At 35.7% G+C, this 20,800-nt stretch overlaps 1 protein-coding gene across 1 annotated transcript in view; it reads left to right on the top strand.

Annotated features, from left to right (window-relative positions):
• The window catches only part of ITGBL1 (integrin subunit beta like 1), a 182,299-nt gene that overhangs the window by 73,963 nt on the left and 87,536 nt on the right, over positions 1 to 20,800 (top strand). The window contains exons 3-6 of the mRNA XM_081127654.1: positions 3,866 to 4,012; positions 10,652 to 10,774; positions 14,463 to 14,603; positions 18,179 to 18,319. Coding sequence (XP_080983780.1) covers positions 3,866 to 4,012; positions 10,652 to 10,774; positions 14,463 to 14,603; positions 18,179 to 18,319 — 552 coding nt within the window. The remainder of the gene's footprint in view (positions 1 to 3,865; positions 4,013 to 10,651; positions 10,775 to 14,462; positions 14,604 to 18,178; positions 18,320 to 20,800) is intronic.

Genomic DNA, 20,800 nt, shown 5'->3' with positions numbered 1-20,800 from the left:
CTTTTCCTATCAGTGGAGATTAAGGCCCTGGCTTACTGGGAAGCACTGGAGAAAGCCAGCCAGACCTCCCCATTCTTAGCTGAAAAGGAGACTAAACTATTGGATTTTACTCTCCACTGTGGTTTCTCTTCCCTACACCACTGACAGCCCTGGAAACAATAGCCTTTTACTTTTCCATCTTCATTACTTTGGCTGGGAGTTGTTTTGGCATTTCTCTGACATTCTTGTTTGGTGTGTTTGTTTTCTTTTGATTCCTTAGGAACTTATTTGAAGGGAAACAGATTTATTGTCAAGCATGTTGGATTATTTATTTGAAGACTGCATTTTGTAGTTGTGGAAATTGACTTATCTGGAGAAGAAGCAGTACTGGAATGGTCTAGACCAGTGATTTTCAACATGTGCCACAAGAATTTTTAAAACATGCAATACCTATGTAGTCAGGGACACTGACCTCTTTTCCCTTAGATTGTCAAATTAAAAAATGATAACAGCCAACACAACAGTAGCCTACCGGTGTGAATGAATCAAAATTATACCTGTGTGTTTTTTTGTCAGGTTAGCAAAACAGATAATATATTTTTTGGTGTGCTGCAGAATTTTAGTAATTAGTTTGCATATGTCATGAGATAAAAATGATTGAAAATCATGGGTCTAGACAGCCAGGAATGGTAAATGCTTCTCTGGTTAGGATTTCATGTAGCCCTGGGCAGGTGCCATCCTTTGACCTGTGCAACTGGAGCCTTGTTCTGGACCTCATGACTTACGGGTTCTGCTCTACCTCTTCTTGGCCATTTATTCCCAAGGCCAGGATGGTGCAGTATGTCTGAGAAACCGAGGGGATGTGGCCACCTGGAACACTGGTGCTTGCCATCTTTGCTCTCCTAGATTGAGGTGTCTGGGATCTGGGACTCTTTATCCCAAAGTTCCCCAACTCTCTTTGAGAGCCCGCTGTGTCTTTCGCCTGGTCTATGGACTTGTCTTTAGGCTGGGCTTGTGGTTAAGGAGCAACTATTGTGGGAAGAACAGGGTAGGGGAGGCACCAGCAGAACTGTGGAACCAAATGTGGATTTAACCCTGGGTGTCTATAAAAGTTTTCAGGCTCCTCCCAGTGTAGGATAGAAATGTGGAGGGCGGGTGGGGGCTTGCTGGCAGCCTTAGCTAGTTTGTTTTCATATATAGGAGAAAAAAATTGCCCCATTTTTCATATGAATTTAAGTTAGGAAAGAAAATAATTAGGATATATTATTTGCAATTGTTGAGGGTTGAACTATGTTCCCCTAAAAGGTATGTGGAGTCCTAACACCTAGAGCCTTTGATTTTGACATTTGAAAATAGGGTCCTTGAAGATGTAATCAAGTTAAGATGAGGTCATACTGAAGTAGGATGGGCTCTAAATCCAATGACTGCACTTTTATGTAGAAAAATATGACGACACAGGCACACAGAGGAAAAAAAACATATGAAGCCAAAAACAGAGGTTGGATTTAAGCTGTCAGAAGCCACTGAACACCAAATTTGTAGAAAAAGACCAGTGTCTAGGAAAATGGTGTGGAAGAGTTTCTTCCTAAGATCATCCAGAAGGAACCCATTTGCTAACACCTTGTTTTCAGGTTTCTGGGCTCCAGAACTGTGAGGGAGTTATTTCTGTTCTTTTAAGCCATTCATTTTGTAGCACTTTGTATGGAAGACTCAGAAACCCAATATACAATGGAAAAGTTATTTTGAAAAATGGATCTTTTCCAAAGCTATGTTATTGACACTTTAATGGAGATTACCACAACAATACAGCAGCCCTATTTTCTGAGGTCTGACAAAGCTCTTACTAACTGTGGATAAAGAGTAAAAATAGTCTGCAGATAATTTTCATTCTAAAAATATTATAGCCAGGATGGGCGAGGCACAGCAGTTGAGCATCAACCTAAGATCCAGGAGATCACGGTTCGATTCATGGTCAGGACACATGCCCGGGTTGCGGGCTCGATCCTCAGTCCAGGGCGTGCAGAAAGCAGCTGATCAATGACGACTCTCTCATCATTGATGTTTCAACTATTTCTCTCTTTCTACCTTCTTCTCTATAAAATCAGTAAAGACACATTTAAAATAAAAATAAATAAAAATGTTATATATTTATCTCCAAATAAGGTGTCCCATCCAATATAAAACAAGATTGAGTATTCTTTTATTCCAGATTTAACAAATTATTACTACCATAATCCTTTATCTTCTAAATAATTTATATTATCATTGTTGATATAAGCCTTTTTATAAGGACAAACCATAAGAAATAGCTGATATTCAACTTACAAAAGTGATGATTTCATGTGGTTCAACCTAATACACTAATGTTGTTTAAGAGTCCTTAACAGTTACCAAAACACTTCATTTACCAAAGAGGCTTAACTCCTTCAAGAATTTGGCTTAATACTTTTATAAATAGACTGGGTGGTTGGCAGGAGAGATCAGTTATGTTTGTGAATGATACCAAGTTGGCCGAGATTACCGTTATCATGTAGGGCCAGACAGGAATGCAAAATGATACAATCAATGTGACAGTAATGTGTGCTGGATGAAGTGAATTGCAATTAGGGTGCATGCAAGGTTTTGTTTGTGAAATAGAATAATTAATTTGAAAAATGCAACAGGAATAGAAACATTTACATGGACTGGGACACACGCAGAGGAGTTTTAAAGTCATAGCCAATCACAGATGCAGGCTCTGCCGAACATGCCCAAATGGGACACCTCTGAGCCATTCATTCTCACGGACCATCTGGACCTCATCATGTGGATTTTGGCTGCCACACTGAATGACTGTTGGCACCAAATCAATGATTCCATTCCATTGTGGTCTATGAATTTCAGGCATTAAGACACAATAGTATTGAGTAATATAATAATACTCTCCCTGCAATTTATTCAAACTCTTCTCACCTTTTGAGGCCGATTTAAAGGTCAAAGAAGTCCAGAAAGTCTCTCCTTTTTTATTTCTATAGGTCATAGACTATATTGCTCAACTTAATACAAAGTCTGACAAGAAATTATCTTCATATATCAGTCTCAACTTTGAATTTGTAAATTATTCAAGGACAAGGGCCAAGGATTGTATATATTTTGTACTTCAGTCAGGCTAATATACAACCAACGAAAACATTAGTAGACTTCATCAAGCAGGATTTAATAAAATTAATGATCACAATAAAAACAGCAGAACGTTGATTTGAGAGCAAGAAAGGTTGAGAAATTTCTGTGGCAGTAAATGAATATTGGTCTTATCCTTTGGATTCTTGAACCAAATTTCCTCATTGAGAAACAAGAGATATACTTAACGTTCATGTCAATCTTACCCAAGGTGGTATTTATATATCTATAAGATTTTATTACATGTTAGATTCAAATAAACATAACGCCAAGTTTGGTTTAGTGGAGATTCATGTAAGATTTCTTACCCCGAGTTTGTAGTTTTATGTGCTATAAAATGTACTTACATAAAATAATTTTCACTGGGCTTTTGTCTCTACAATATGGAGGTACTAGGTGAATATGTTTTTTTCTATGCTAAATTTTCTGACTTGGTTTATTATGCTTCTCATTTATTATCTATCCTAATGTCTCTATAAATTAATGTTTTAGTATGATTTATCAAAGTTGGTTATTTAAATAAAATTTACATACTCCACTATACTGTATTATAATAACATTACCCTTTAGTCACTCTAATATATATGTGTTTGAATTTATTATAGCTCAGTCCTGAACCAACATTACCCTTAAGGCTTTTAGTTACAATAATGTTTTTGTGTATGTGTGTGTGTTTTGTTTTGTTTTTTAACAATTTGAGTCTAACTGGATGTTGTTAAATCCTCAGGCCATGGTAAGTGTGACTGTGGAAAGTGCAAATGTGACAAAGGATGGTCTGGGAATGCTTGCCAGTACCCAAGTAATTGTGACCTGACAAAGAAAAAAAGTAACCAAATGTGTAAGAATTCTCAAGATATCATCTGCTCTAATGCAGGTAAGAATTTCATCCTATGAATGTTCTTAAGTGAAATAATAAAATTTTGGTTTTTAATGGAAGTATGTAGGCGTTGAGAAATGTTGAAATCTGAATGAGACTGCTTTTGAGTATTTTTTTTAGAAATGAAATTCAGAAAATCAATAGAAAAAAATGTCATCTTGCTGAGAGTGGCAAGTTTGATATTCTCCAGCTGTTCCAAATGCCTCTTTCAAGTAAGATATTCACTGGAACAACACCCCGATAATATTTGAAGCAAATTGTCAACCCTGATTTTGAATGCTGAATTAAATCTTTGAAAAAGGATTTATATAAACCAACTTAATTATTTTCTGTTACAGATCAAGGGTGCTTTGAATTTATACCTTAGCCATCAAATAGAACCAAACCTTTTAAATTAAATAGAAGTTTCTGATGTGTGATATGAAACTCATTGAAGAATATAGTGACAGCAAGATTTTTTTTTTGGCCAAAATATTTTTATATCTTATAGAAATCATTTAAAAATATTTTTTAGAAATTCACAGAGAAGCTGTTAAAATTAATTACCAAAATCCTATTTAAAAAAAAAACAATAAAAAAACACTACAGTTTCCATTTCAATGGTTTTCAGCCAGTATTACTATAATTAGATACTCTTTTAACATTTGGGCTTGTGGAGCCTCAAAGTCAGCTTTTCTCAACCTGGTTGAACTTCAGAATGCCTGTGTCCTAAACTAGAGGCTGTGATTCAGTTGTCTTAGGGTGTGGTCTGGACTATAGTTGATTTTTAAAATATATAAATTTTTACTGATTTCAGAGAGAGAGGAAGGGAGAAGGAGGGAGAGACAGAAATGTCAATGATGAAACAGTCATTGATGAGCTGCCTCCTACATGCCCCCTGCTGGGGATTGAGCCAGAAACCCGGGCATGTGCCCTGACCCAGAATCGAACCATGATCTCCTGGATCATAGGTTGATGCTCAACTACTGAGCCATGCCGGCTGGGCTATAGTTGATTTTTAAAGCTCTTGTGTAATTTTTATGTAGATCCAGGGGTCGGAGCCATTGTTCTTTCTGTTACAGTCATGGATTTGACTACATGAATGAGTATCTTCCCTCCTGAAGCTCATCTTGTTGGTTGATTCCTGCAATCTGAGCTAAGACCTTTCCACAGTTTTTGATTGCAACAAATTGCTCTGTGCAGGCTAAGTGCAGTGAGGTTGTTTTGCTCATAGAAATCAGGACCATACCCAATGCAAGGTGTGAGTGGACCAATCAGGGACCATGACAAATGCTCTCAACAGTCAGGTCACTTTTTGTGTTGTTTATATTCTTGCTTCTTTCAGCACTTCAGTCTTTTCTTTCCTCTTAGTAGGATTTCTCTACTTCCAGTTCATAACACCCAACCCTCTAAATGTGTGCACCCTCACTTAGCCCCTTGCCCTCACACAGCTTCTTTTGTTTTGAAAACTTTATACTTTCCAAACCTCTTTAAGTAGTAAGACTTGACTTTTGTTAATTTGTTTGTTCTTTATTTTTTGGATTTATTATTTTGTTTTCAAGTTAAATTCAGGGCATTATTTTTTTATTTTTAATAATACATCAATAACAAATAGATTTTAACTTAGGAATCCAAACATGTTCCAACGTAAGAAATCTAAACATTAAGATATCTTTAAGAAGAAAATTTACAGAATTCCTTTAATAGATAAAAACATTTAATAAGCTACAAAACACATGTCTCAGATATCTGTACCCCTATATTTTTTAACATTGATATAATATTTTTATATGATCTACCGTTCATATTCCAGTTTTTTTCAATTGACCCAACAATGTCCTTTATAGCTCCTACTACCTCTATATAAGATTCAGTCTAAAGGTACTGTTAGATTTAGTTATCATCTCTCTTTAGCCTCCTTTAATCTGGACCATTTCCACAGATGATGGATGGCATTGTAGTATTGATGATTTTGAAGAAAATTGTCCCCAACTTCTTTTTAAATAGAATTTAAATCATTTCAGGTTTATCTGATTCATGTTGAACATTCTTAGCTGAAATACTAGATAGATGATTATGTGTTCTTAGGATGTGTCCTCTGTAAGTACATGATATCCATCTACTCTCCCTGGCCAGGTTAATTATGATCACTTGGTCAAGGTGTTGTCTGATGTCTGAGCTCTGTAATTACTGGTTTGACCATTGTCAAAAATGAGCAGTCTGTGGGGAAACATTTTGAAACCATAAGATATCCCAAGGCATAAGATATCCCAATTTACTATACATGGGCGACACTCACCTGTTCCAGTGTTTACAATTATGACTGAAAAATGATGATTTCCAAACTCCAAAGTTCCCTCTATATTTACCAGTTGGCACTCAACATTCTACCACAAATGAGAGTCTTTTCTCATCTACCAGTTAATCATTTGCTTAGTGATTTATTATCAGACTAGGATCACAATTCTTATTATTTCAGTGGTTTATTATTTATTACTGTATATAATCATTCTAGTGCTCAGATTATCCCAGACTAGACAGTTGGAGCCCCTTCAAACTAGCTTCTCTGTCCCAGTGACATGCCTCCATTGTTTTGTTTTGTTTTGTTTTAATAGTTCTTTACTTTCTGGCATAATAAAATATTTCATAGTCATATTGCTCCTGTCCTGCAGCAACTTTGGAATCAACCACTTTTCCAAAGAGCCTGTGAATCATTACTCTCTTCCTTAAACCTTTCATCCTGCTTCCCTTCATACCTTATAGGTAATTATCTTTATTGGTTTCTGCTTCATCTGTGTCTGTGTTTATTTTTGGTAATTATTATTTTTCAGTTTTTCCTATGCGAAAGGTAGCATGCTATAAGTGCTCTTTTTCACTCTGCTTTTGCCACTTAACATTATACCTTGGAATTCAATCCATATCAGCACAAAGAAACCTTCCTCATTCATTATCCAAATGCAACTCCATGCAGCTGACATAGCTTAATGAATCTCCTATGCTTGGGCATTTAGGCAGTTTCCACTATTTTGAAATTACAAATATTAATGCAAAAATGCACTGGTATATATGTATTTTCAAATTTTTGGAGTTGTGTCTTCAGTGTAAATTACTAGAAGTGAAATTGCTGGGCCAAAATGTAAATTCAAGCTCAATATTAGATTTAATCTTTTCTTCCTCTCTTTCCTTTCAGTATCTAAGCCTTTCAAGTTTACTTTGACAATCTCATTCTCACCTCTCTTTCTTTTAATGTCTATTTCTATCAGCCTAGTTCAGGACTACTTCCCCCAAATTGCATTAGCCTATGAGTTCTCTCTACTAGTCTTTTCACTTTGTATTACAGTGTGGTTTGTAGGATGTTACTTGGAACAGAATGGGGAAAAGAGATAAATGGAATGGGCATAATACTGAAGGGCAGCCTAAGATGGAGCTGGGGACTAACAAAGTCCCAGAGTCCCCTGACTCTGTAGGGGCCCAGAAAGGCAAGCACAGTCTCAGGGTGAAGTGAAGCATGATGCCATTGCACAAGGGTATAGGCTAATGTTCACGACAGGAAGTCATCCTAGGCAGAGACAGTTATATTAGTCAGAATGATAAGTCAGCTAAAATAATCTAGCATAAAGCAGACCAAGCCTAGAAACTAAGTTAATTGACAACCAAGAAAAAGAAACAGGATGACATAGCATGAACACAAGTGTCTGGCACTTTTGCCTGATCTTCCATATGCCATATCTTGGAGCCTCGATTATGAATTCTACTTGATAGGTGAGACAGGAAGTCTCTGAGCTGTTGTAAACTTCCCACATCAGCCAGGAATGGTTCTGATGTGTGGACGGGAGTGAGCCTGACTGTGGGAGATGTCAGTGAGAAGTTGTAGAATTCAGAGGAAGAGACTGTTCCTTCCCATCTCTCCTGAAAATAACTACTGCATACAGTCCGATGTTACACCTCACTCCCAAACCATGAAGCCTCCAGGAATTCCAACAGATAAGTTCTAAAATTTTTCACCAATAGTCTTGATCTTCTACTATCTGCCTTCAACCTACCCTTTTCTCCGAACTCAGGCCAGATGCTTCACTGTTCTTTAATTTTCCATTCGTATTCCTTAGCTCAAGCTCTTTCCTCAACATCGCAAGTCTATTCTTCATCTGTACTTGTTGAAATTTCCATCTCTGTATCAAGTGCCAACTCTAGAATTTACTCCTTTATTGTGCCTTTCCTCTTTCACAGAGCCAGACTAAGATTTAGGTTTATACTTCCTACAAAGCATTTGGCACAAACCTATTGCAAATGCCTTTGCATCATCTGGTTTTATATATATACGTATATATACATACAAAAGCAAGTTTACAGTTGTGAGTATGTGAAACACAAAGTTTATTCTTGTGTTATTATTTATTATCTTATTATTTATGTTTTACAACCATAAACCTTCTTTTGCCCACCCCTGTGTAAATTATTGATCATCTAGCTCCTTCTTCCTGGTCTGTGATTTTCTTTGTTTTAATTTTATTCATCTTATTCACTCCTATAGCACCTACTAGCTTGCCAATAATATAATAGGCAACAAGAAAATTTAATGAATGCATATGTGGAGGGTTGAAAGACAGCATTAATAAATGTGAAAATGAAAAAGAAGGGTGATAATTAAAGAAAAAAAACTGAGATGAGTCAATACCATGAATTATAACATTAGATTTGAAATGAATTTTTATAAATTAAAATAGTTTTTTTGGGAAAAACACACAAGAAAATGAAGTTTAATAAAAGTAAAATTCACACATGCATTCTCAAGGGAGAAAAAGAACAAGCTCAAATTCTGTAAAATGGACCCATTTATATGCGACTATAAGATAAAAAGGTCTTACAGATAATAGCAAATTTCAAGTGACTGGAGTAACAGAATCATGCAGAAGGTATGAAAGGAGGATATTGTGGCACCCATAAAATATAAAGTGTATCTGGAGAAATATACTAGGCATCTTAATGGGAGAAAAGGAAGAACCTAAAGTTTTCTGAATGCCTACAATGTACTAGACACAGTAGTATTTTTAGAAAGATGATTGGGTGATATATTTATTACTTGGTCCTCACAGCAGCTCTATGAGGTAGATATTATTTGTAGATAAGTAATTTGAGAGTTACGGATGAAAGTAATGACCTCAAGAAGGTATAGCTAGTGGGAATTAAAACCTGGATTTGGCTACACACTACCTTAGTCCTAAATCCGTGCTCTTTCCAGTAGGTCACATACAGAATCTCCAATATCCGGTAGCTCAAGTCAAATATCAGTATCATCCTTGGTCCCAGGTTTTGTCTGTTTCTTCTTAAGGGAAAAAAGGTGTTTGTTTCTTTCTAAACTCACTGCCATCACCCTAATCAGCCTCTACCTTCTTTCCTGCAGACAAATATAATAATTCTTTCCTCATATCCACCTTTCCCTCATTTCAGTGTATTCTTCATATGACAACTAGAGCAATCTGATAAAAATTCATAAATGATCACATGACTCCATTGCTGAAAATGTTTCTATGGCTTCTCATTATTCTTGGACTACAGTTGGGAATATGTAACATAACCTATAAGACTTCTATAAACTGCACCTTTAGTTGCCTTATTCTTTTCATGCCACTTTTTCTCTTAGCTTTTTTTTTGGCTTGGTTTTCAGTTTTCAGCTTAAATAAAAGCTACTGAGTCTCCAGGGACCCTATCTTTGACCTCCAGGTCTCAGTTAAATCCCCTTGCTAAGTGCTTTTGCAACACTTTGCACTTCTCCATTTATTTTATCACATTAACTTCTGCTCATATAAAACTCTGAGAGGAGCATTTGACTGAGTTAATCTCCTGTTATATTTCCAGAATCTAGGGTGTTGTCTGGTAAGTGGTAAGGTCTCATTTATGTTGAATATTGTGATGATCGATTAAAAATTGAAAAATGAGTATTAAAAAGGAAGTTTCTCAAATGAACCTTCAACCTCTCAATATCACTTGAATGCTGTTTTACTGTCAAGAAATTACTCTCAGGGGTTGTACTCAACTCTGCAAACTTGGCTGAGTATGTGTTGTATGGTAGACCAGATGACTTCAGTGCCTCTCATCCTGAGCTGCCCTGTGGTTTTGATGAGGTCCTAGGTTTCTATGCCTAAGGAAGCCACTCTGGTCCCTTGTCATTAGAATATGTGTATCAGTTCAACACTGTGGATGTGAAATTATTATGGGCATCTACATTTTTCATTTATGCATTTGATAATGAATTCCATAAATGTTTATTACATAAATAGTATGCTCAAGTATTATGCAAAGCATTGAATAAATACTGGTGAGAAAGATAAGCAAGGTTACTTCCCTGACAAAGCTTAGAATTTTCTGCTTTAGTTCACTTCCGACCCAGGTGTAATCAGCACTTAGGAGGTCAAATTTACATTCATGAAACTATTAGAGGCCAAGCATAATAGCTGTGCTAGAAAATATAATTTCTGTACTACAATAATCTCAAGAAAGAATGTCTTGTTATCTGTCTCATCATACCCACAAAAGTGCATAATTCAAATAAATATTAAATTGATTTGAATTTTGTATTTCTGTGAAAGAGGTTAATACTCATTGATTATAATTTGTATGCATTTGACAAATGATTTTTGCTTTGTTTTAATGGTTTAGGTACATGTCACTGTGGCAGGTGTAAGTGTGATAATTCAGATGGAAATGGACTTGTTTATGGTAAATTTTGTGAGTGTGATGATAGAGAATGCATAGATGATGAAACAGAAGAAATATGTGGAGGTATGTATATTAACTGAGGACTGCAGAAATTAATAAAGTACTTGATTTTTTGTTTCATTGTATTTTTATCTCTCTATACATTTCTGCACTAAGTTTACTAATTTAGTCTGAACCTATGTTTATTTGGAAAATGTTTTATATTAGGAAAGTTAGACTAAGGCATTGAGAATAGCTTGTACTTTTTAAATGCAAAATCAGATTATTGCCAGAAGAGAGCCAGTTTGTATGACAAACAGGCCAACTACATAGTTCTGAGGTGGTCCTAGTTGGACCTCTTCTCACCTTAGCTGCTTTTATTGTCTCTTTTCTCCCAATCTTTCAATTGCATGTTTTCATTTCGTTTGATTTTCCTTTCTAAATCATTAGCCTTTAAATAGTCTCATGTCCTATTGAGGACACAAGGCCAACAGCCTTATTAGCCTAAAATTTATCCATCCCCCAACACTCACACTCACACACACACACAGAGAGAGAGAGAGAGAGAGAGAGAGAGAGAGAGAGAGAGAGAACATTTTTCATGATCTTTTCTATGTACCACCATTATTGAAATCGTTTTTTTCTGTTGTACTAGTGATTGCATGCTTGCTAGTGCCAAGCACTGCAATAAATAGTTCACATTCATCAGGTAATTTACACAGGGTCATTCCAGCAATTCTAGTGGAATTTATATTCCTGTCTGTCTGACACCAAAGACTGTGCTCTTGACCCGACACCAAAGAGAACTGCATCAATGCACAGGAGTATAGAGCTCCAGGAGAAGATCACCTCCTCTCCACCCATAGTGTCCCTCTCTTCTGCTTACCTATCTGCAAGCATGTTCCTAGGGTTTCAATTTGCAACCGTGACTGACACAAGGGAAGAAAGTAGACAGCAGTGAGAATCCCTTTAGTTTAGGTAAACTCTTCTCTGCTGTTTATAGTTTATTTTAGTGTGAGACCATCTTTCTATTGATTAGCAATTGCTTATTTCATTTATCTCTGACAAGATTCCAGTCCATGGAATCCTATCCTGTATGCAGAATGGGTGATTTCAGAAGTATTTCCTTGGGAGAATCAGGGGCCAGTGGGGCCAGGAGGAACCAGAGGACCATAGAAAAAGTGTCAATAACATGACAAACTGTTCCTTTGGTTAAAAAAACAAATTATAGCTCCAATTCCTGTGGTCATCCAGATACTCTTATTTTAGATCTGCTTGGTTCTTTCTCTCTGGTTTCCTTGCTGGACCACCCACCAGGATAAAACAAACAAATGCAAAAACCTTTTTTCAAGCCAGTGACCTAAGCTAGATGCTGCTCTGAGAATTCTGTTAAAGGGTTCAGTCCAAAATAATTAGAACAATTAGATAAATACACCTACAAATATGATATATTTGTCCTCCTGGTGTTTCATTTCAGATAAAAAAAGAGGAAGGGAATGTGCTCTGGCCAATGTGTCCTGATGCAGGCCACCAAAGCAAAGTCTATTTGCATGTGTAAATGTAAACGTTTAACTTGAAACAACAAAACAGGAAATGTTTAACTCCCAACCTTTCATTTAGATTTCCATTTGTTTGAGGCTTAAGCAATTTCATGGTGCTAAGTCTCTGACCACAGACCCCAGCTCTCTGGTAAACATCCTCTGGGGTGACTTTGACTGGGCTTGTATAGATCTTTCTACCTGCCATTCACATAAAACCAATCTGTTGAGAAGTCATTCTACAGCCCATCAGTGAAGCAATTCAAAATGAGATTTTCTTGCTCCATCTATTTACACAATGCAAAGAATGATGTTTATTGTCTGGAATGTGTATTGTCCTGAAGCTTATATTTTATCTCAATTATTCAGATGTGTCTTGTTACAATATTTTCATTTGAGTTAGGAGCATACCTGATTAATTTTCCATAAGTGCATACAGGTGTAGCTTTACATGATCTTTCTTTCCTTTTTCACCTCTACCTCAGGATTTTTTAGTAAAACTTTAATTGAACACTGAATTTCATAAATATATAAAGATTTTGGGTGTGAAGAATGTAGATTTATGATCATTTGTTAATGTCAAAGTAACCCTTACATATACAGCAACTTAGATAAATTTCCTGAAATTACAGAGGTTTAAGAAGTTAATCAACTTAAAAAAAATAAGTGACTTGTAGGAAAAGCTTTTAGTACACAGTTGTCTTGCCTTTTTCCAGGGTAACCCTCAAGTTTCTAAGGCTTGTGATATAGCACTGTAATGTGATATTTTGTGTGTATGTACATGCAGAGGTATTTTTAAGTTCATAAATAAAATGTATAATACATGCATATATTATAATTATAATATGTAATTATAAATATAAATGTATAGCTTGATAGCTTTTTGTATTTACTCAAGTGAAGTAATTAAAATTAAATTTGTTAGAAATGATCATATTAGGTTAAGAAGAGGTTTTTTTTTATGGATTCCCCAGTTACAGCCCATTCAGACATAAAACATGGCATTGTATGCGTGGGTCTCTTTCTCTATATCTCATTAGAGCATTGTTTCTCTTCATCTCTTGGCCTTCCTCTTCGTCTCTCTGATTTGTGTTGGCTTGAAGGAAGTCTCATCTGAGGGAAAAGAGTAGCATAAGAGACCCTACTGATGCTCTTGCCATTGGCCAAGAATGCCATAGTGTTTAGAAAGAAAAGTAGCCTCACAATCAGTTTCCCATTAATCCTCTGGAATTATGCCTGTAGGAGAAAAAAGAGAGAAGTACAAAGACTTTAGCCATAGACTCTGATAAAATATAAATACCTATGTTACAGAAAAAATAGACTAAACAACAAAGTTCGGTGTGACCCTGGTTTTTGTTATACTTACAAGAACAAGAAAGATACATTCATGTTTGGGTGGCATAACTACAAAAAGGGAGGACGTTAAAGTGATTTTGAGCTCAATAGAATTGCCATCTTTTGGGAATTTGTAGAAGGATTGCTAGATATGGACAATTCATTGCAGATTTCTTGGTCATAAGTACAAAGGAGTAGGGTAACAGTTTGAAAGGGTGTGGTGGTATCTGGACACAAAATGATGGGGTGCCCTTACCTATCATCTGTGTCCCCTTCACAAACACTGTGGGACTTTGACTGTGAGACCCAGGGTCCATGATATTTCATTGGTCTAAATGAGTTCTAAACATTGACTTAGCTGAAATCCTCTTTTCCATGTGGTGGAACACAACAGCTTGTGGGATACAGTTGAATGAAAAGATGAAACGTTTCCTCTGGTTTAAGAAATGGTTCTGTCATTAATAATGTGCATCCAAGTAAATACACACCATTGGTTTCTCAGTAGTTGATTTTAAATAAAATATTTTAATGACTAATTCAAGAATTGTCCTTAGAGTAAATACTTAAATGCTTTTGAGTTTGATGCATACATTTGAGATTGGAATGTAATAGACTTTCACGGTCTTTCATACTATTTCTTTAAAATTCATTCATTTTAAGCAGCTACCTGGCTAGGACAAGTTAGAGGACACTCTGACTTGCTTATGTGTATAATTACGTAAGTATAAGCATAACTGTAATGTTTCAGGGACAGGCTATATAATTTGATTATTTTAAGCAATGAGTATAAAGCAGATCTATTATTTCAGAAGGCAAAAATGATCATGAAGGGATAGAAAGTTAATTCTGCTTTTAAAGTTGCTTTTCTCTTCACTGTATAAAATTCATTTTGGATAAAGGCCATGGAAAGTGTTACTGTGGAAACTGTTACTGTGAGGCTGGTTGGCATGGAGATAAATGCGAATTCCAGTGCGATATCACCCCCTGGGAGAGCAAGCGAAGATGCACATCTCCAGATGGCAAAATCTGCAGTAACAGAGGTGTGTCATTCATACACATTACTACGTAATTGGGAGGCAAACAAAGCTCTTAATTGTTAACACTTCTTTTCTCTGTATTTCCTTCCATGTGGAAGGAAGTCATCTTTGATAGTTACTGACTTTGATGAAAATCAACGTTTATTATACCAACAATTTTCTCTTTTTTGTTTTTTATTGAGTAGAAAAGAGAAAAAGAAGAAAGTTGATGTCATTCATTAAGCTTCACTGAACAAATAGTTAACATAGGGACTGTAATTTCTTTGGTGTCCATCCAGAAATAGTTTAGTGCAGCTAAAAGGCAATTCTTATAGATACTTTGGTTAAATGTCTCTTGACTAACAGAATCATCTACAGCATGAGCATCTAATTATCCAGAGACCATTAAAAAACCCACAAACCTCTCATCTTAATTATGAGTAAATTGAAGTCTTGGTTGAAATACAGAATTGATATAGAGTCATTTATCTTTTATACACAATAATAAAAATGTCATATCGAACACAATATATTTGGAAACTGTATCAAAAGCCATATGAGATTTAGACTGGCTTTAGGCATGAATTTTCAAAATACATTACTATTACTAAAATATAATTTAAAGTGAGTTGACTATTGATATAAAATCCACTCGTTTAAAACACTCCTTAAAAATCCTTAAAAGGACTTGTTTATGTCCCCTTGTCAGCTGTGCTTGTGGATAAAAATAGTCATGCTGTACTGTTCTTTGCCTACCTGATGAGATAAATAAGTGCCATATTTCCTTCTATAAAAATCTAGAAAGCTGGAAAATATTTTTTTTATTTCTGTAAATGAATGACGCATTTTAATAGATAATGCTTCCAGGAAAAGCCATAACACACAACCAGTTTTATCCTTTTAAAGATTGACATAGAAGAGTAAAATGTGTCACATACTTGTACACAGAGGAAAGAAAGATAAGGGCCTGAACTTGGAACAAAAATCATTTAAAAATTTTCTCTCCTTAATTTATACAGAATAGACCTGACTGTATATCACACTAATTCACGTTGTGTTTTCCCTTAACATATAAGGACATGTTTCTGCTTCAGCTCTTTGACTCAGGAGGTTGAGTAGTCACCATAAGGATGTCAGTGTATGAAGCTCGACCTGTGTTACTGTGGGAAATACCATTTTGGTGTTGAAAAGAGAGAGGAGAAAATTGGAACTGACTGGGCTGTGGATCAGGTCCTGGTTCTGCAGGGATCTGTGGGCTCTTTGAGACAGACATCCTTCAGAAACACAAATTGCTTACCATTTCTCCGTGTCTCACTGCCTGCCTCCCCTTCTGGGTGCTTGAAGTTTTCTGATTTGGAGACCTGGCGGAGGCTGAGCTTGTCTCAATGAGGCTGGCAGCCAGTGAGTCAGGGGTGTGAAGGCAGACCAGGAGCAGGCACTAGTGAGCCCCTTTCCTCAGAAGGGGCCACTCACGTCACTCCTAGAATTCCCTTATCATTGTTTCCTGGGTAAGCGAGAGACATTAATCCTGCACATGCCTACCTCACCTTCCTTTCTAGCCCATCTTCAGAGGCCAAAAATCCGAAGTTTGTGAACACAGTTAATCGGTGATAGAATAAATGTCCTTTACTGCCTACTTTGGTTTAATCACAGTTTCCCATTGGACACAGTTTAACACCTGCCCATCCCCCCACATCATTTATATTATTATGAAAGCAATTCATGTTCATCTTTAAAAATTCTGATAGTAAAGTAGAAAATGATCCAGAATCCAACATACAGATGTAACCTCCTTTTAAATTTTGGTACATAATTTTTTGATCTGTTTCTGTTATTTATTTTTAAAAATTCATCACCTATGTGCTCCCTGACATGTATTTTCTTCTCATTTAATAATAAAATTCAATCATATTATACATACTCATTTGTAATTTGTGTTTTTTTAATTCAATCATATATTTTGGGTATCTTTCCATGCTCACAGAGCAAAAACTTAATTTTTACTTTTAATGGCTGCTTGGTAATCCAAGCTACGCATTGTACTAACTCTTTTTTGATTGATATTTATGTCACTAGTTGTTTTTCAATAACATAAATGACACTATATTTAATATTCCTGAACATGTGCTTTTGTGTACTTTTTTCCCCTTGGATATATCAATTGAAGTAGACTCTTATACTAAATAATACCCACATTTTCAAAGTACATATTGTGAAAAAAATGGTACATCTAGAGTTGTACTATTTTGTACTTCATACTTTCACCAGTCCTTGATCCTAGCAATCTTTTCACCTCTGCCCATATGAGCTCCAAAATAATTCTAACTCACTATTGTTTTACAGATCCCCTACCCCAACCCCTTAGTAATCATAAGTTGAGTGGTAAACTCCTTTCATGTTTTTCTATCATCCTTACATCTCTACAAAATCTCTGGTTGGTGTTCTTTGCCTTTGTCTATTTTGCTTTAGGCATATTTGTCCTTTATATATTGACTCCTAAGAATTGTTTTTATTTGTGAAAGTAACTCTTCATCTTTTGCACACATATGACTAGTTATTCCAATTATTTTAGTTTTTCTGTTTGTTTTTTGGTATTTTGCTTCCAACCAAAATTTTACATTTTTAGATAGCTAAATTTAGTTCTGTTTTTCTTTTTAGTAATTTGTTTTGGGGATTTTGAATAAAAAAGTATTTATTTTATATTTTATGGTTTTAGTTTATATTTTAAAATCTTTAGTTTAACTAGAATTTACTTTGATGTGAAAGGATTTAACTTTATCTTTCCCTCAAATGATTAGCTGGTTACTCTAAAGATGATGATTGATAATCTACACAAAGTAAATGTGATCTACAATTGGGCACTTCCCATTTGCAAATCTCCATGTGACCAAGTTTGTACCTCTCTACCTAATCTCCAACATACTCTATAACCAGAGCTCATCTTACCTCACCAACCTTACTCTTAGGTTTCCTTAACATGCACCTTCTACTCCGGTGATGCAGGATTCCTTAGGATTCCCACAACCATTCCTACCCTTCTTTGCTTATTCTTGCTTTCTTGACTTTATTTGTTCTACCTCCAGCTGATCCTAGAACATTTCCCCATCTCCCTGCATATCCAGACCATCTACCCTAATTACTTCAGCCCACATTGATTTCTTTTTCCCCAAACTCTTAACAGTAATTCTCACAGTACTGATGTCCTAGTTTACAAATGCTAGTACTCATACATTCATGTTTGCTAATTTTTCTTTCATTAGCTTTCTTTTTGTCCAGTAGATTATAAGCTTCTTGAGGGCAAGAATTTTATCTTATGCTCTTTTAATTGTTTTCATATTTTCTTTGAGACAAACCAACACAGTGCTAATGACAGATTCCACAATCCCATATAATTATTGACCTAGATGATAACTTTTGTTAATTAAAGAATCTCTACAGTCAACTTTAGATGGAGTTTTTCCTTTGTAGAATATTTTTTCTGAGTACATGTATTTTTCAAATACAAAGTAAGCAACAGATTAAAATAAAGCAATATATAAGCTACTTTCTTTCATGAATTCTTCTCACTACACCCATATAAAATTATTTTTCCCATGTAGGGACTTGTGTGTGTGGTGAATGTTCTTGCCACGATGTTGACCCAACTGGAGACTGGGGAGATATTCACGGAGACACCTGTGAATGTGATGAAAGGGACTGTAAAGCTGTCTACGACAGATATTCTGATGACTTCTGTTCGGGTAAGTCCCCTTCCAATTCCTATTTTAAATAAAAAAGTATTAATTTTCCTATTTTGAAGATTCATTTTGATTCTCACAGAAACTATAAAGAAACAGAATGTGCATTCTAAAACATAGGATATCCGCAGCTCTCCTATTAGTCACTTGGAAACCACAAGTGACTAAGACTAGAGATGAAAATGCACTCACTCCCTTACAATTAGTCTAATTCCTCTCCAAGGAAAACCATTAGCTCTAGATATCTTTTGCTCAACTCTGAGAATACAAAACTGGCCGACCTGATGACAGTGAACATGATAGGCACCATTATGACAAGCTATACTAATATATTGCAAAACTTAGGATAGGACAACTCTCATGGATATTTGAATGCATTAATTCTTTGATATAATTTATATAATTAAATTTTTCTATAAATTAGTTTACAATTGAATATCAATTAGTGGATTAAAAGTTTTTATTTCATAAATATTTATAGAGGAAATAGTATTTGCCAGGGTCTGGACTGCATCTGGGCTTCTGGGTCTAGCAGTGAAGGAGACAAACATGATTCTTGACTTTATGGAGCTTGCAATCTAAATGCAAAGGGAAATATATGACTTGCCAGAATTTTTAATGGTTCAAAGGGAAAAAAATAGTCACATCTGTCTGAAAATGTGTCATTTAGCAAAAATGGATTATGGATTTTCAGCCCAGTTAAGTTTGATAATCCAGAAGGCAGAGACATATGCACATACATCTCTTTAAGCTTGACTTCTTGATTGGTGTCCAAGGATAGGGAACTCCACAGGTCTATTGAGAGTTTGCCAGCAGAGGGGGATAAAAGAGCTTCCCTATGTAATCATGATTATGCAGCTGCAAAGACTTCCCTGGCCTGGTTGAGGGGGCCTGTTGTTTAAACTTCCCAGGGAGGAAGGGTTTCCCTTTTCTGATTAGCCCTGGTGTTCAGGAGGATTTCCTAAGGATTTCATTAACTTTGTTCTCTTGGAGGGATGATGTTCTTTTCAGGTTTTTCTATTATTTATTATTATGAATGTTCTGTATTATCATAGTTATCAGCATAATGAAGAACTTGACTCTCTTGTAAAGACAATGGGGAGTTTGTGATGGTTTTAGGCAGTGGAGTGCTATAGTCACAGGTTTTTAGTCTGATGTCTGGGTAAATGTTGGTGCCATTTACTAAGATGGGGAATATAGAAGGAAGTTGTCAAATTTGTTTCTAGATATATTGGTTATAAAGGACAAATGGCAACCTAAAATTGGTGCTTTTTTCAGCCTATTGAATCTGTGGATCTAAAGGATCAGCACTGAACATGAGAATCTCGTCATAAGCACAGAGCTGGTAATGAAAATTATACTGGGGCTCAGAGAACACCAATTAAAAATGTCATTTTAAGACTGTGAGATAAAACATGAATTCACACAATTTAAAATAGGAAAATAAAGGAGAGAATCAATCAGGCTATATATATATATATAAAATAAATGTGTAGCTTTCTGACATACCATTTTTTTTACACCATATGGTACACTCTTCCTTGTTAAAGCCATGATCCTGCTCTGGAAGTGGGGTTGAAAAATTCAAAATAAATACATTATAGTGATAATTCAGGATCATGTGAACTGGTCTATCTCAGTGAGGGACTAGGACTATGGGGTAAAGATGGGCATTGGCATTTTAATTGATATTTCCATCCTTTTATAAGCTCACAATTCTTGTTACATGTTATTGAGTCTTAGGATTACTGCTCTAGGTTGGGTAGGTGAAAACCATTAAGTAGGACTCCTTGGAATCTGAAATTAGCACTTCATTTATTCTTGCCCTTCTTCCTTCTACCCTAATTTTCTCTTCCTCTCATTTTTAATTCTTCCCTATCCTGAGATTTCAAATAAGAACGTTAAGCAACTGGAGTTTCTCATGGGAGGCGTTTAGAAGAGAATGATTAACCCTTTATGTGTGGTCTCCATGCTGTCGGTGTAGACAGGTAGGGGTGGGCTAAAGTGTTAAGGTAATAGACTGTAGTTTGAACAGTAAGACATAAGACACAAGACAATGAGACAAAATCTGTAATTGTGATTTTATTTTTCGTTTGTTGAGTAAACTGAATGTGTCCAGTTCTCCACAGTCTGCCTCTCACAGTTAAGATGAGGAATTTAGGAAAGAAGAGATATTAATAGAGATCTTACTCTGATAGACACCAAGTTCATTCACATACCTCATTCCATTTTATGTTCACACTGACTCAGAGAAGGAGACATGATTATCTGTATTTTAACAAGAAGAGGAAAGAAGTTCATAGAAATTAAGTAACTTGAAAAAGTTCACACTGCCTTTAAGCGTCATCTGAAAACACATATGGCCTAAGTACTCGTGTAATTTAATCTCCAAGTGATGAAAATAAAATTCTTCAATTTATTTTGGTAAGGAAGAACTGTCCTGTCGATATTCAAAATTCTCATAAAACTAAGCTTCTCCGAACA

This window comes from Miniopterus schreibersii, assembly GCF_964146895.1.
Source record: "Miniopterus schreibersii genome assembly, chromosome: 2".
NCBI lineage: Eukaryota > Metazoa > Chordata > Mammalia > Chiroptera > Miniopteridae > Miniopterus > Miniopterus schreibersii.
This window is presented reverse-complemented; position numbering and strand designations above follow the sequence as displayed.